The 15,000-nt window shown below is 54.6% G+C and overlaps 1 protein-coding gene across 1 annotated transcript in view; it reads right to left on the minus strand.

Annotated features, from left to right (window-relative positions):
- LOC135569110 (LIM and calponin homology domains-containing protein 1-like) overlaps positions 1-15,000 on the minus strand; it is a gene marked incomplete at its 3' end in the record, with an annotated part of 37,142 nt that overhangs the window by 13,810 nt on the left and 8,332 nt on the right. Inside the window, exons 2-5 of the mRNA XM_065015957.1 lie at positions 11,620-11,690; positions 11,407-11,476; positions 9,801-9,907; positions 3,170-3,200 (exon numbers count right to left, since the gene is read on the minus strand). Of these exons, the coding sequence (XP_064872029.1) occupies positions 3,170-3,200; positions 9,801-9,907; positions 11,407-11,476; positions 11,620-11,690 (279 nt within the window). The remainder of the gene's footprint in view (positions 1-3,169; positions 3,201-9,800; positions 9,908-11,406; positions 11,477-11,619; positions 11,691-15,000) is intronic.

The raw sequence follows: 15,000 nt of genomic DNA on the forward strand, positions 1-15,000 counted from the left end.
GTGGGTGGGGGGTGTTGTCAGAGAGAGAGAGAGGCAGACTGGATGCCTTCCCCAGCTAGATGGGGGGGTGTTGTCAGAGAGAGAGAGAGGCAGACTGGATGCCTTCCCCAGCTAGGTGGGTGGGGGGTGTTGTCAGAGAGAGAGAGGCAGACTGGATGCCTTCCCAGCTAGATGGGGGGTGTTGTCAGAGAGAGAGAGGCAGACTGGATGCCTTCCCCAGCTAGATGGGGGGTGTTGTCAGAGAGAGAGAGAGGCAGACTGGATGCCTTCCCCAGCTAGGTGGGGGGGTGTTGTCAGAGAGAGAGAGGCAGACTGGATGCCTTCCCCAGCTAGGTGGGGGGGGGTGTTGTCAGAGAGAGAGAGGCAGACACTGGATGCCTTCCCCAGCTAGGTGGGTGAGGGGGTGTTGTCAGAGAGAGAGAGAGGCAGACTGGATGCCTTCCCCAGCTAGGTGGGTGGGGGGGTGTTGTCAGAGAGAGAGAGAGGCAGACTGGATGCCTTCCCCAGCTAGGTGGGTGGGGGTGTTGTCAGAGAGAGAGAGAGGCAGACACTGGATGCCTTCCCCAGCTAGGTGGGTGAGGGGGTGTTGTTAGAGAGAGAGAGGCAGACACTGGATGCCTTCCCCAGCTAGGTGGGTGAGGGGGTGTTGTCAGAGAGAGAGAGAGGCAGACTGGATGCCTTCCCCAGCTAGGTGGGTGAGGGGGTGTTGTCAGAGAGAGAGAGAGGCAGACTGGATGCCTTCCCCAGCTAGATGGGAGGGGGGTGTTGTTAGAGAGAGAGAGGCAGACACTGGATGCCTTCCCCAGCTAGGTGGGTGGGGGGGTGTTGTTAGAGAGAGAGAGAGGCAGACTGGATGCCTTCCCCAGCTAGGTGGGTGAGGGGGTGTTGTCAGAGAGAGAGAGAGGCAGACTGGATGCCTTCCCCAGCTAGGTGGGTGGGGGGTGTTGTCAGAGAGAGAGAGAGGCAGACTGGATGCCTTCCCCAGCTAGGTGGGTGGGGGGGTGTTGTCAGAGAGAGAGAGAGGCAGACTGGATGCCTTCCCCAGCTAGGTGGGGGAGGGGGGGTGTTGTTAGAGAGAGAGAGGCAGACTGGATGCCTTCCCCAGCTAGGTGGGTGGGGGGGTGTTGTCAGAGAGAGAGAGAGGCAGACTGGATGCCTTCCCCAGCTAGGTGGGTGAGGGGGTGTTGTCAGAGAGAGAGAGAGGCAGACTGGATGCCTTCCCCAGCTAGGTGGGTGAGGGGGTGTTGTCAGAGAGAGAGAGAGGCAGACTGGATGCCTTCCCCAGCTAGGTGGGTGAGGGGGTGTTGTCAGAGAGAGAGAGAGGCAGACTGGATGCCTTCCCCAGCTAGGTGGGTGAGGGGGTGTTGTCAGAGAGAGAGAGAGGCAGACTGGATGCCTTCCCCAGCTAGGTGGGTGGGGGGTGTTGTCAGAGAGAGAGAGAGGCAGACTGGATGCCTTCCCCAGCTAGGTGGGTGAGGGGGTGTTGTCAGAGAGAGAGAGGCAGACTGGATGCCTTCCCCAGCTAGGTGGGTGAGGGGGTGTTGTCAGAGAGAGAGAGGCAGACTGGATGCCTTCCCAGCTAGGTGGGTGGGGGTGTTGTCAGAGAGAGAGAGAGGCAGACTGGATGCCTTCCCCAGCTAGGTGGGTGGGGGGGTGTTGTCAGAGAGAGAGAGAGGCAGACTGGATGCCTTCCCCAGCTAGGTGGGTGGGGGGGTGTTGTCAGAGAGAGAGAGGCAGACTGGATGCCTTCCCCAGCTAGGTGGGTGGGGGGGTGTTGTCAGAGAGAGAGAGAGGCAGACTGGATGCCTTCCCCAGCTAGGTGGGTGAGGGGGTGTTGTCAGAGAGAGAGAGAGGCAGACTGGATGCCTTCCCCAGCTAGGTGGGTGGGGGGTGTTGTCAGAGAGAGAGAGAGGCAGACTGGATGCCTTCCCCAGCTAGGTGGGTGGGGGGTGTTGTCAGAGAGAGAGAGAGGCAGACTGGATGCCTTCCCCAGCTAGATGGGGGGTGTTGTCAGAGAGAGAGAGAGGCAGACTGGATGCCTTCCCCAGCTAGGTGGGTGGGGGGTGTTGTCAGAGAGAGAGAGGCAGACTGGATGCCTTCCCCAGCTAGATGGGGGGTGTTGTCAGAGAGAGAGAGAGGCAGACTGGATGCCTTCCCCAGCTAGATGGGGGGTGTTGTCAGAGAGAGAGAGAGGCAGACTGGATGCCTTCCCCAGCTAGGTGGGGGGTGTTGTCAGAGAGAGAGAGGCAGACTGGATGCCTTCCCCAGCTAGGTGGGGGGGTGTTGTCAGAGAGAGAGAGGCAGACACTGGATGCCTTCCCCAGCTAGGTGGGTGAGGGGTGTTGTCAGAGAGAGAGAGAGGCAGACTGGATGCCTTCCCCAGCTAGGTGGGTGGGGGTGTTGTCAGAGAGAGAGAGAGGCAGACTGGATGCCTTCCCCAGCTAGGTGGGTGGGGGGGTGTTGTCAGAGAGAGAGAGAGGCAGACACTGGATGCCTTCCCCAGCTAGGTGGGTGAGGGGGTGTTGTTAGAGAGAGAGAGGCAGACACTGGATGCCTTCCCCAGCTAGGTGGGTGAGGGGGTGTTGTCAGAGAGAGAGAGAGGCAGACTGGATGCCTTCCCCAGCTAGGTGGGTGAGGGGGTGTTGTCAGAGAGAGAGAGAGGCAGACTGGATGCCTTCCCCAGCTAGATGGGAGGGGGGTGTTGTTAGAGAGAGAGAGGCAGACACTGGATGCCTTCCCCAGCTAGGTGGGTGGGGGGGTGTTGTTAGAGAGAGAGAGGCAGACTGGATGCCTTCCCCAGCTAGGTGGGTGGGGGGGTGTTGTTAGAGAGAGAGAGAGGCAGACTGGATGCCTTCCCCAGCTAGGTGGGTGAGGGGGTGTTGTCAGAGAGAGAGAGAGAGGCAGACTGGATGCCTTCCCCAGCTAGGTGGGTGAGGGGGTGTTGTCAGAGAGAGAGAGAGGCAGACTGGATGCCTTCCCCAGCTAGGTGGGTGAGGGGGTGTTGTCAGAGAGAGAGAGAGGCAGACCTGGCTCTCAAGAGAAGACAGGCGATGTGCAACACTGTAATGTTTACTGTTCATTTCACGTTTGTTTATTATATATTTCACTTGCTTTGGCGATGTTCACATATGTTTCCCATACCAATAAAGCCCTTAAATTGAATACTTACATTCTTCAGTTTTCTACTGCATTCTGAGTCCCTGAAGAGAAAAGGAGAGGAGAGGTCACTTTCAGTCTGTCAACTTGGTATAACAAATGTATGGGGAGTTTGCAGGCTGGCGCCCTCTACTGAGGGCCAACAGACACCCTGCCTCACCTACTGAGGGCCAACGGACACCGTGCCTCACCCACTGAGGGCCAACGGACACCGTGCCTCACCTACTGAGGGCCAACGGACACCGTGCCTCACCCACTGAGGGCCAACGGACACCGTGCCTCACCCACTGAGGGCCAACGGACACCGTTCCTCACCTACTGAGGGCCAACGGACACCGTGCCTCACCTACTGAGGGCCAAAGGACACCGTGCCTCACCTACTGAGGGCCAACGGATACCGTGCCTCACCTACTGAGGGCCAACGGACACCGTGCCTCACCTACTGAGGGCCACCGGACACCGTGCTTCACCTACTGAGGGCCAACGGACACCTTGCCTCACCTACTGAGGGCCAACGGACACCGTGCCTCATCTACTGAGGGCCAACGGACACCGTGCCTCACCTACTGAGGGCCAACGGACACCGTGCCTCACCTACTGAGGGCAAACGGACACCGTGCCTAACCCACTGAGGGCCAACGGACACCCTGCCTCATCTACTGAGGGCCAACGGACACCGTGCCTCACCTACTGAGGGCCAACGGACACCGTGCCTCACCTACTGAGGGCCAACGGACACCGTGCCTCATCTACTGAGGGCCAACGGACACCGTGCCTCACCTACTGAGGGCCAACGGACACCGTGCCTCACCCACTGAGGGCCAACGGACACCGTGCCTCACCCACTGAGGGCCAACGGACACCGTGCCTCACCCACTGAGGGCCAACGGACACCGTGCCTCACCTACTGAGGGCCAACGGACACCGTGCCTCACCTACTGAGGGCCAACGGACACCGTGCCTCACCTACTGAGGGCCACCGGACACCGTGCCTCATCTACTGAGGGCCAACGGACACCGTGCCTCACCTACTGAGGGCCAACGGACACCGTGCCTCACCTACTGAGGGCCACCGGACACCGTGCCTCACCTACTGAGGGCCACCGGACACCGTGCCTCACCTACTGAGGGCCAACGGACACCGTGCCTCACCTACTGAGGGCCAACGGACAGGACACCGTGCCTCACCTACTGAGGGCCACCGGACACCGTGCTTCACCTACTGAGGGCCAACGGACACCTTGCCTCACCTACTGAGGGCCAACGGACACCGTGCCTCATCTACTGAGGGCCAACGGACACCGTGCCTCACCTACTGAGGGCCAACGGACACCGTGCCTCACCTACTGAGGGCAAACGGACACCGTGCCTAACCCACTGAGGGCCAACGGACACCCTGCCTCATCTACTGAGGGCCAACGGACACCGTGCCTCACCCACTGAGGGCCAACGGACACCGTGCCTCACCCACTGAGGGCCAACGGACACCGTGCCTCACCCACTGAGGGCCAACGGACACCGTGCCTCACCCACTGAGGGCCAACGGACACCGTGCCTCACCTACTGAGGGCCAACGGACACCGTGCCTCACCTACTGAGGGCCACCGGACACCGTGCCTCACCTACTGAGGGCCACCGGACACCGTGCCTCACCTACTGAGGGCCACCGGACACCGTGCCTCATCTACTGAGGGCCAACGGACACCGTGCCTCACCTACTGAGGGCCAACGGACACCGTGCCTCACCTACTGAGGGCCACCGGACACCGTGCCTCACCTACTGAGGGCCACCGGACACCGTGCCTCACCCACTGAGGGCCAACGGACACCGTGCCTCACCCACTGAGGGCCAACGGACACCGTTCCTCACCTACTGAGGGCCAACGGACACCGTGCCTCACCTACTGAGGGCCAAAGGACACCGTGCCTCACCTACTGAGGGCCAACGGATACCGTGCCTCACCTACTGAGGGCCAACGGACACCGTGCCTCACCCACTGAGGGCCAACGGACACCGTGCCTCACCCACTGAGGGCCAACGGACACCGTTCCTCACCTACTGAGGGCCAACGGACACCGTGCCTCACCTACTGAGGGCCAAGGACACCGTGCCTCACCTACTGAGGCCAACGGATACCGTGCCTCACCTACTGAGGGCCAACGGACACCGTGCCTCACCTACTGAGGAGCCACCGGACACCGTGCTTCACCTACTGAGGGCCAACGGACACCTTGCCTCACCTACTGAGGGCCAACGGACACCGTGCCTCATCTACTGAGGGCCAACGGACACCGTGCCTCACCTACTGAGGGCCAACGGACACCGTGCCTCACCTACTGAGGGCAAACGGACACCGTGCCTAACCCACTGAGGGCCAACGGACACCCTGCCTCATCTACTGAGGGCCAACGGACACCGTGCCTCACCTACTGAGGGCCAACGGACACCGTGCCTCACCTACTGAGGGCCAACGGACACCGTGCCTCATCTACTGAGGGCCAACGGACACCGTGCCTCACCTACTGAGGGCCAACGGACACCGTGCCTCACCCACTGAGGGCCAACGGACACCGTGCCTCACCCACTGAGGCCAACGGACACCGTGCCTCACCCACTGAGGGCCAACGGACACCGTGCCTCACCTACTGAGGGCCAACGGACACCGTGCCTCACCTACTGAGGGCCAACGGACACCGTGCCTCACCTACTGAGGGCCACGGACACCGTGCCTCATCTACTGAGGGCCAACGGACACCGTGCCTCACCTACTGAGGGCCAACGGACACCGTGCCTCACCTACTGAGGCCACCGGACACCGTGCCTCACCTACTGAGGGCCACCGGACACCGTGCCTCACCTACTGAGGGCCAACGGACACCGTGCCTCACCTACTGAGGGCCAACGGACAGGACACCGTGCCTCACCTACTGAGGGCCACCGGACACCGTGCTTCACCTACTGAGGGCCAACGGACACCTTGCCTCACCTACTGAGGGCCAACGGACACCGTGCCTCATCTACTGAGGGCCAACGGACACCGTGCCTCACCTACTGAGGGCCAACGGACACCGTGCCTCACCTACTGAGGGCAAACGGACACCGTGCCTAACCCACTGAGGGCCAACGGACACCCTGCCTCATCTACTGAGGGCCAACGGACACCGTGCCTCACCCACTGAGGGCCAACGGACACCGTGCCTCACCCACTGAGGGCCAACGGACACCGTGCCTCACCCACTGAGGGCCAACGGACACCGTGCCTCACCCACTGAGGGCCAACGGACACCGTGCCTCACCTACTGAGGGCCAACGGACACCGTGCCTCACCTACTGAGGGCCACCGGACACCGTGCCTCACCTACTGAGGGCCACCGGACACCGTGCCTCACCTACTGAGGGCCACCGGACACCGTGCCTCATCTACTGAGGGCCAACGGACACCGTGCCTCACCTACTGAGGGCCAACGGACACCGTGCCTCACCTACTGAGGGCCACCGGACACCGTGCCTCACCTACTGAGGGCCACCGGACACCGTGCCTCACCTACTGAGGGCCAACGGACACCGTGCCTCACCTACTGAGGGCCAACGGACAGGACACCGTGCCTCACCTACTGAGGGCCACCGGACACCGTGCCTCACCTACTGAGGGCCACCGGACACCGTGCCTCACCTACTGAGGGCCAACGGACAGGACACCGTGCCTCACCCACTGAGGGCCACCGGACACCGTGCCTCACCTACTGAGGGCCACCGGACACCGTGCCTCACCTACTGAGGGCCACCGGACACCGTTCCTCACCTACTGAAGGCCAACGGACACCGTTCCTCACCTACTGAGGGCCATCGGACACCCTGCCTCACCTACTGAGGGCCAACGGACACCATGCCTCACCTACTGAGGGGCAACGGACACCGTGCCTCACCTACTGAGGGCCAACGGACACCGTTCCTCACCTACTGAGGGCCAACGGACACCGTGCCTCACCTACTGAGGGCCAAAGGACACCGTGCCTCACCTACTGAGGGCCAACGGACACCGTGCCTCACCTACTGAGGGCCAACGGACACCGTGCCTCACCTACTGAGGGCCACCGGACACCGTGCCTCACCTACTGAGGGCCAACGGACACCTTGCCTCACCTACTGAGGGCCAACGGACACCGTGCCTCATCTACTGAGGGCCAACGGACACCGTGCCTCACCTACTGAGGGCCAACGGACACCGTGCCTCACCTACTGAGGGCAAACGGACACCGTGCCTCACCCACTGAGGGCCAACGGACACCCTGCCTCATCTACTGAGGGCCAACGGACACCGTGCCTCACCTACTGAGGGCCAACGGACACCGTGCCTCATCTACTGAGGGCCAACGGACACCGTGCCTCACCTACTGAGGGCCAACGGACACCGTGCCTCACCTACTGAGAGCCAACGGACACCGTTCCTCACCTACTGAGGGCCAACGGACACCATGCCTCACCCACTGAGGGCCAACGGACACCGTGCCTCATCTACTGAGGGCCACCGGACACCGTGCCTCACCTACTGAGGGCCAACGGACACGGTGCCTCACCTACTGAGGGCCAACGGACACCGTGCCTCATCTACTGAGGGCCACCGGACACCGTGCCTCACCCACTGAGGGCCAACGGACACCCTGCCTCATCTACTGAGGGCCAACGGACACTGTGCCTCACCTACTGAGGGCCAACGGACACCGTTCCTCATCTACTGAGGGCCAACGGACACCATGCCTCACCCACTGAGGGCCAACGGACACCGTGCCTCATCTACTGAGGGCCACCGGACACCGTGCCTCACCTACTGAGGGCCAACGGACACGGTGCCTCACCTACTGAGGGCCAACGGACACCGTGCCTCATCTACTGAGGGCCACCGGACACCGTGCCTCACCCACTGAGGGCCAACGGACACCCTGCCTCATCTACTGAGGGCCAACGGACACTGTGCCTCACCTACTGAGGGCCAACGGACACCGTTCCTCATCTACTGAGGGCCAACGGACACCGTGCCTCATCTACTGAGGGCCAACGGACACCGTGCCTCACCTACTGAGGACCAAAGGACACCGTGCCTCTCCTACTGAGGGCCAACGAGGGAGTGTAGGAGGGAGGGGAAGGAGGGAGGGACAGTTCAGGCCTTGATAGGGAGGAAGGGTTTCTGAGGGACAGTTCAGGCCTTGATAGGGAGAGGAAGTGTTTCTGAGGGACAGTTCAGGCCTCTATAGGGAGAGGAAGGGTTTCTGGAGGACAGTTCAGGCCTTGATAGGGAGAGGAGGGGTTTCTGAGGGACAGTTCAGGCCTTGATAGGGAGAGGAAGGGTTTCTGGAGGACAGTTCAGGCCTTGATAGGGAGAGGAAGGGTTTCTGGAGGACAGTTCAGGCCTTGATAGGGAGAGGAAGGGTTTCTGGAAGACAGTTCAGGCCTTGATAGGGAGAGGAAGGGTTTCTGGACGACAGTTCAGGCCTTGATAGGGAGAGGAGGGGTTTCTGGAGGACAGTTCAGGCCTTGATAGGGAGAGGAAGGGTTTCTGGAGGACAGTTCAGGCCTTGATAGGGAGAGGAGGGGTTTCTGAGGGACAGTTCAGGCCTTGATAGGGAGAGGAAGGGTTTCTGGAGGATAGTTCAGGCCTTGATAGGGAGGAAGGGTTTCTGGAGGACAGTTCAGGCCTTGATAGGGAGAGGAAGGGTTTCTGGAGGATAGTTCAGGCCTTGATAGGGAGAGGAGGGGTTTCTGGAGGACAGTTCAGGCCTTGATAGGGAGAGGAAGGGTTTCTGGAGGACAGTTCAGGCCTTGATAGGGAGAGGAGGGGTTTCTGGAGGACAGTTCAGGCCTTGATAGGGAGAGGAAGGGTTTCTGGAGGACAGTTCAGGCCTTGATAGGGAGAGGAAGGGTTTCTTGGGGACAGTTCAGGCCTTGATAGGGAGAGGAGGGGTTTCTGGAGGACAGTTCAGGCCTTGATAGGAAGAGGAGGGGTTTCTGGAGGATAGTTCAGGCCTTGATAGGGAGAGGAAGTGTTTCTGGAGGACAGTTCAGGCCTTGATAGGGAGAGGAAGGGTTTCTGAGGGACAGTTCAGGCCTTGATAGGGAGAGGAGGGGTTTCTGGAGGATAGTTCAGGCCTTGATAGGGAGAGGAAGGGTGTCTGAGGGACAGTTCAGGCCTTGATAGGGAGGAGGGGTTTCTGGAGGACAGTTCAGGCCTTGATAGGAAGGAGGGGTTTCTGGAGGACAGTTCAGGCCTTGATAGGGAGAGGAGGGGTTTCTGAGGGACAGTTCAGGCCTTGATAGGGAGAGGAGGGGTTTCTGAGGGACAGTTCAGGCCTTGATAGGGAGAGGAAGGGTTTCTGAGGGACAGTTCAGGCCTTGATAGGGAGAGGAGTGTTTCTGAGGGACAGTTCAGGCCTTGATAGGGAGAGGAAGGGTTTCTAAGGGACAGTTCAGGCCTTGATAGGGAGAGGAGGGTTTCTGGGGGATTTCTGGAGGACAGTTCAGGCCTTGATAGGGAGAGGAGGGTTTCTGAGGGATTTCTGGAGGACAGTTCAGGCCTTGATAGGGGCCTAGTTATATACTGTGTATATTTATATATACGCACGCACACACGTTTCTCTCTCTCTCTAACCTGAGGTTGGCTTGTATGGAGGTGTCCTGAAGGTCTCCTGGATTAAACAGCTGGGAACCTTTCAGACCCAACTCCTCACAGCCTCTGAGGAACACTGACAGGTTGTCCTGGGGAGGGGGGGAGGAGGGAGAGGAATGGGGAGGGAGGGGGGAGGAGGGAGAGGAATGGGGAGGAGGGGAGGAATGGGGGGGAGGGGGAGGAATGGGGGGGGAGGGAGAGGAATGGGGGGGGATTGGGGAGGGGATGGGGAGGAGGGAGAGGAATGGGGAGGGAGGGGGAGGAGGGAGAGGAATGGGGGGAATGGGGAGGGAGGGGGAGGAGGGAGAGGAATGGGGAGGGAGGGGGAGAGGAATGGGGAGGGAGGGGAAGGGAGGAGGGAGAGGAATGGGGGGGGATGGGGAGGGAGGGGGGAGGAGGGAGAGGAATGGGGAGGGGGAGAGGAATGGGGAGGGAGGGGAGGGGGAGAGGAATGGGGAGGGAGGGGGGAGAGGAATGGGGAGGGAGGGGGGAGGGAGAGAGGGAAAGAGAGTAGAGGTTTAGTTTATTAGTAGTATTGCAGTAGTAGTGTAGCAGTATAGCAGTAGTATTGTAGTAATATAGTAGTATAATACTGACCAGTCCAGCAATGGGCATAGGCAACACTATTAGTTTAGTATTCGTGCAATATTAGTGTAGTATTAGTGCAGTATTAGTGCAGCATTAGCATAGTATTAGTGCAGTATTGGTGTAGTATTAGTGTAGCATTAGTGTACATGTGGTATTAGTGTAGTAGTAGTGTTGTATTCGTGTGGTATCAGTGTAGTACTAGTGTAGTATTAGCGAGGTATTAGTGTAGTATTAGTGTAGTATTAGTGCAGTATTAGTGCAGTAGTAGTGCAGCATTAGTGCAGTATTAGTGCAGTATCAGTGCAGTATCAGTGTAGTATTTGTGTAGTATTAGTGCAGTATTAGTGCAGTAGTAGTGCAGCATTAGTGCAGTATTAGTGCAGTATCAGTGCAGTAGTAGTGCAGCATTAGTGCAGTATTAGTGCAGTATCAGTGCAGTAGTAGTGCAGCATTAGTGCAGTATTAGTGTAGTATTGGTGCAGTAGCCTGGTTCCTCTCTACCCAGTACAGCCTAGTTATTGGTTAGGTAATATTAGTATAGTCCCAGAAGACTGGCTACTCTTCAGAGCCTGGTTCCTCTCTACCCAGTACAGCCTAGTTATTGGTTAGGTAATATTAGTATAGTCCCAGAAGACTGGCTACTCTTCAGAGCCTGGTTCCTCTCTACCCAGTACAGCCTAGTTATTGGTTAGGTAACATTAGTATAGTACCAGAAGACTGGCCACTCTTCAGAGCCTGGTTCCTCTCTACCCAGTACAGCCTAGTTATTGGTTAGGTAATATTAGCATAGTACCAGAAGACTGGCCACTCTTCAGAGCCTGGCTCCTCTCTAGGTTTGTTCTTAGGTTCTGGCCTTTCTAGGGAGTTTTTCCTAGCCACCATTCTTCTACATCTGCATTGCTTGCTGTTTGGAGTTTTAGGCTGGGTTTCTGTACAGCACTTTGTGACATCGGCTGATGTAGAAAGGTGTTTCTAAACCATTTGATTTAGTGGTACTGACCAGTCCAGCGATGGGCGAGGGTAGTCTGTTGATTTTCTGGACCAAACCTGGTCTGATGGAACACAGTAACCTGGAAGAGACACACAGACAAATACTTCACTACACTACACTCAGTATGTATGTGTGTGTGTGTGTGTGTGTGTTTAATGAGAGACAGTGGAACAGCAGAGGATTGTGGGGATTTCAAAGGCGGAAGTGAGGTCACAGACTCACTCGCAGAGCAGGATCCCGTTCTCCAGGCCGCTCCGGAAGTCCTTCTCACCGAAACTTTTTCCCGTCACCTCCTGGAGAGAACACACATCATCACGGTTCTATAGAGGTTCTAACCAGGTTATAAAAAGGTTCTAAAGAGGTTCTAGCCAGCTTCTAAATAGGTTCTAGCCAAGTTCTAAAGAGGTTCTAGCCAGGTTCTAACCAGGTTCTAAAGAGGTTCTAGCCAGGTTCTAAAGAGGTTCTAGCCAGGTTCTAGCCAGGTTCTAAAGAGGTTCTAGCCAGGTTCTAGCCAAGTTCTAAAGAGGTTCTAGCCAGGTTCTAACCAGGTTCTAAAGAGGTTCTAGCCAGGTTCTAAAGATGTTCTAGCCAGGTTCTAGCCAGGTTCTAAAGAGGTTCTAGCCGGCTTCTAAAAGGTTCTAAAGAGGTTCAAACCAGGTTATAAAGAGGTTCTAACCAGGTTATAAAGAGGTTCTAACCAGGTTAATAAAGATGTTCTAACCAGGTTAATAAAGAGGTTCTAACCAGGTTATAAAGATGTTCTAACCAGGTTATAAAGAGGTTCTAACCAGGTTCTAGCAAGGTTCTAACCAGGTTCTAGCGAGGTTCTAGCCAGCTTATAAAGAGGTTCTAACCAGGTTATAAAGATGATCTAACCAGCTTAAAAGAGGTTCTAACCAGGTTCTAGCAAGGTTCTAACCAGGTTCTAAAGAGGTTCAAACAAGGTTATAAAGAGGTTCTAACCAGGTTATAAAGAAGTTCTAACCAGGTTATAAAGAAGTTCTAACCAGGTTAAAAAAGGTTATAAAGAGGTTCTAACCAGGTTATAAAGAGGTTCTAACCAGGTTATAAAGAGGTTCAAACCAGGTTCTAAAGAAGTTCTAACCAGGTTAAAAAAGGTTATAAAGAGGTTCTAACCAGGTTATAAAGAGGTTCTAACCAGGTTATAAAGAAGTTCAAACCAGGTTCTAAAGAAGTTCTAACCAGGTTAAAAAAGGTTATAAAGAGGTTCTAACCAGGTTATAAAGAGGTTCTAACCAGGTTTTAAAAGGGTTTAGCCAGGATCTACCCTGTATTTTCTCTGTAAATGTACAGCATTATACTGGCACCAGAGTTGCCGGCATAACACTGTACATTTGCTTAACAGCATTGATGCTATAATTAAGCAATAAGGCACGAGGGATGTGGAATATGGCTTAGGGCTGTTCTTGGGCCGGCAACGTGGAGTGCCTTGATAACCGTTAACCGTGGTATATTGGCCATATACCACAACCCCGAGGTGCCTTATTGCTATTATAAACTGGTTACCAACGTAATTAGAAAAGTAAAAATATGTTTTGTCAAACCGTGGTACACCACGGCTTTCAGTCAATCAGCATTCAGGGCTCCAACCACCCAGTTTATAATGTCTGATATATCACGGCTTTCAGTCAATCAGCATTCAGGGCTCCAACCACCCAGTTTATAATGTCTGATATATCACGGCTTTCAGTCAATCAGCATTCAGGGCTCCAACCACCCAGTTTATCATGTATTTTACAGTAATATTTCCTTACTGTAAAAGCTGCCAACTCTGTTGCCAGTATAATGCTGTACATTTACAGGGAAATTTCAGGGAAATTCTAAATGTCTGAAAAACAATACATTTGTACATCAAATACATTTATTCAAATTGCTAACAACATTAACAACATATGAAACAAGTGAATTGACAACAGAAGTAACAACAGTTAACACATATGTAATAAGAGCATCATTACAGTAATAATGTAGAGTGGAAGGGAAAGTGTTTTAACTACTTGGCAGACATGAAACAAACAGACAATCATAATATCAGTCATAAATATCACATTCCCAGTTCATGCTACAAAACCAACTTCGTAAAGGGGTTTTAAAAATATGTTCTATTTGAGCCAAAAGTCCATGATGTAGAGTAAGACATTGTTGTAGTTGACTCAAACTTCCATAACAGAACACTGGAGACATTGTTGTAGTTGACTCAACCTTCCATAACAGAACACTGAGACATTGTTGTAGTTGACTCAACCTTCCATAACAGAACCCTGAGACATTGTTGTAGTTGACACAACCTTCCGTAACAGAACACTGAGACATTGTTGTAGTTGACTCAACCTTCCATAACAGAACACTGAGACATTGTTGTAGTTGACACAACCTTCCAAAACAGAACACTGAGACATTGTTGTAGATGACTCAACGTTCCATAACAGAACACTGAGACATTGTTGTAGTTGACTCAACCTTCCATAACAGAACACTGAGACATTGTTGTAGTTGACACAACCTTCCATAACAGAACACTGAGACATTGTTGTAGTTGACTCAACCTTCCATAACAGAACACTGAGACATTGTTGTAGTTGACACAACCTTCCATAACAGAACACTGAGACATTGTTGTAGTTGACTCAACCTTCCATAACAGAACAGAGACATTGTTGTAGTTGACACAACCTTCCATAACAGAACACTGAGACATTGTTGTAGTTGACTCAACCTTCCATAACAGAACACTGAGACATTGTTGTAGTTGACTCAACCTTCCATAACAGAACACTGAGACATTGTTGTAGTTGACTCAACCTTCCATAAGAGAACACTGAGACATTGTTGTAGTTGACTCAACCTTCCATAACAGAACACTGAGACATTGTTGTCAGAATAGATGGACACAGTTCATTGTTGTAGTTGACTCAACCTTCCATAACAGAACACTGAGACATTGTTGTAGTTGACTCAACCTTCCATAACAGAACACTGAGACATTGTTGTAGTTGACTCAACCTTCCATAACAGAACACTGAGACATTGTTGTCAGAATAGATGGACACGGTTCATTGTTGTAGTTGACTCAACCTTCCATAACAGAACACTGAGACATTGTTGTAGTTGACTCAACCTTCCATAACAGAACACTGAGACATTGTTGTAGTTGACTCAACCTTCCATAACAGAACACTGAGACAGCAAAACGCTCTGAATTTACAAACGACCCAGATCGCATTCTGACACACTGGAGGCAATTATGAACGCACCCTTAGTTGTCAATCAAATGTATTTGGCATCGATCAAATGTGAGGGCAGGCAAGTTCCCCTTCAGTTGTCAAAGCGTGGGTTGGGAAAAGCATGCATTGGTGGGTAAGCTCCATCGTTTATCAGTCCAATTTTGACAGCCAACTAGCTGGAAAAGTTTGAGAGGGTTTACCTAATGTTCCTTTGTTAGATATGAGTTCATCTTGCTCTGGCTAGCATAAGTTGTTGATCTGGTTGTTGTTGATGGGTATAACTGAGGGAGCGAGAGCCTGCCTTTTCATGGTTGTTTAATCAATAGGACAGTAAAGTTCCCTAATGTATGAGGACTCC

Source organism: Oncorhynchus nerka, unplaced genomic scaffold (assembly GCF_034236695.1).
Source record: "Oncorhynchus nerka isolate Pitt River unplaced genomic scaffold, Oner_Uvic_2.0 unplaced_scaffold_1198, whole genome shotgun sequence".
In the NCBI taxonomy this organism is placed as follows: Eukaryota; Metazoa; Chordata; class Actinopteri; order Salmoniformes; family Salmonidae; genus Oncorhynchus; species Oncorhynchus nerka.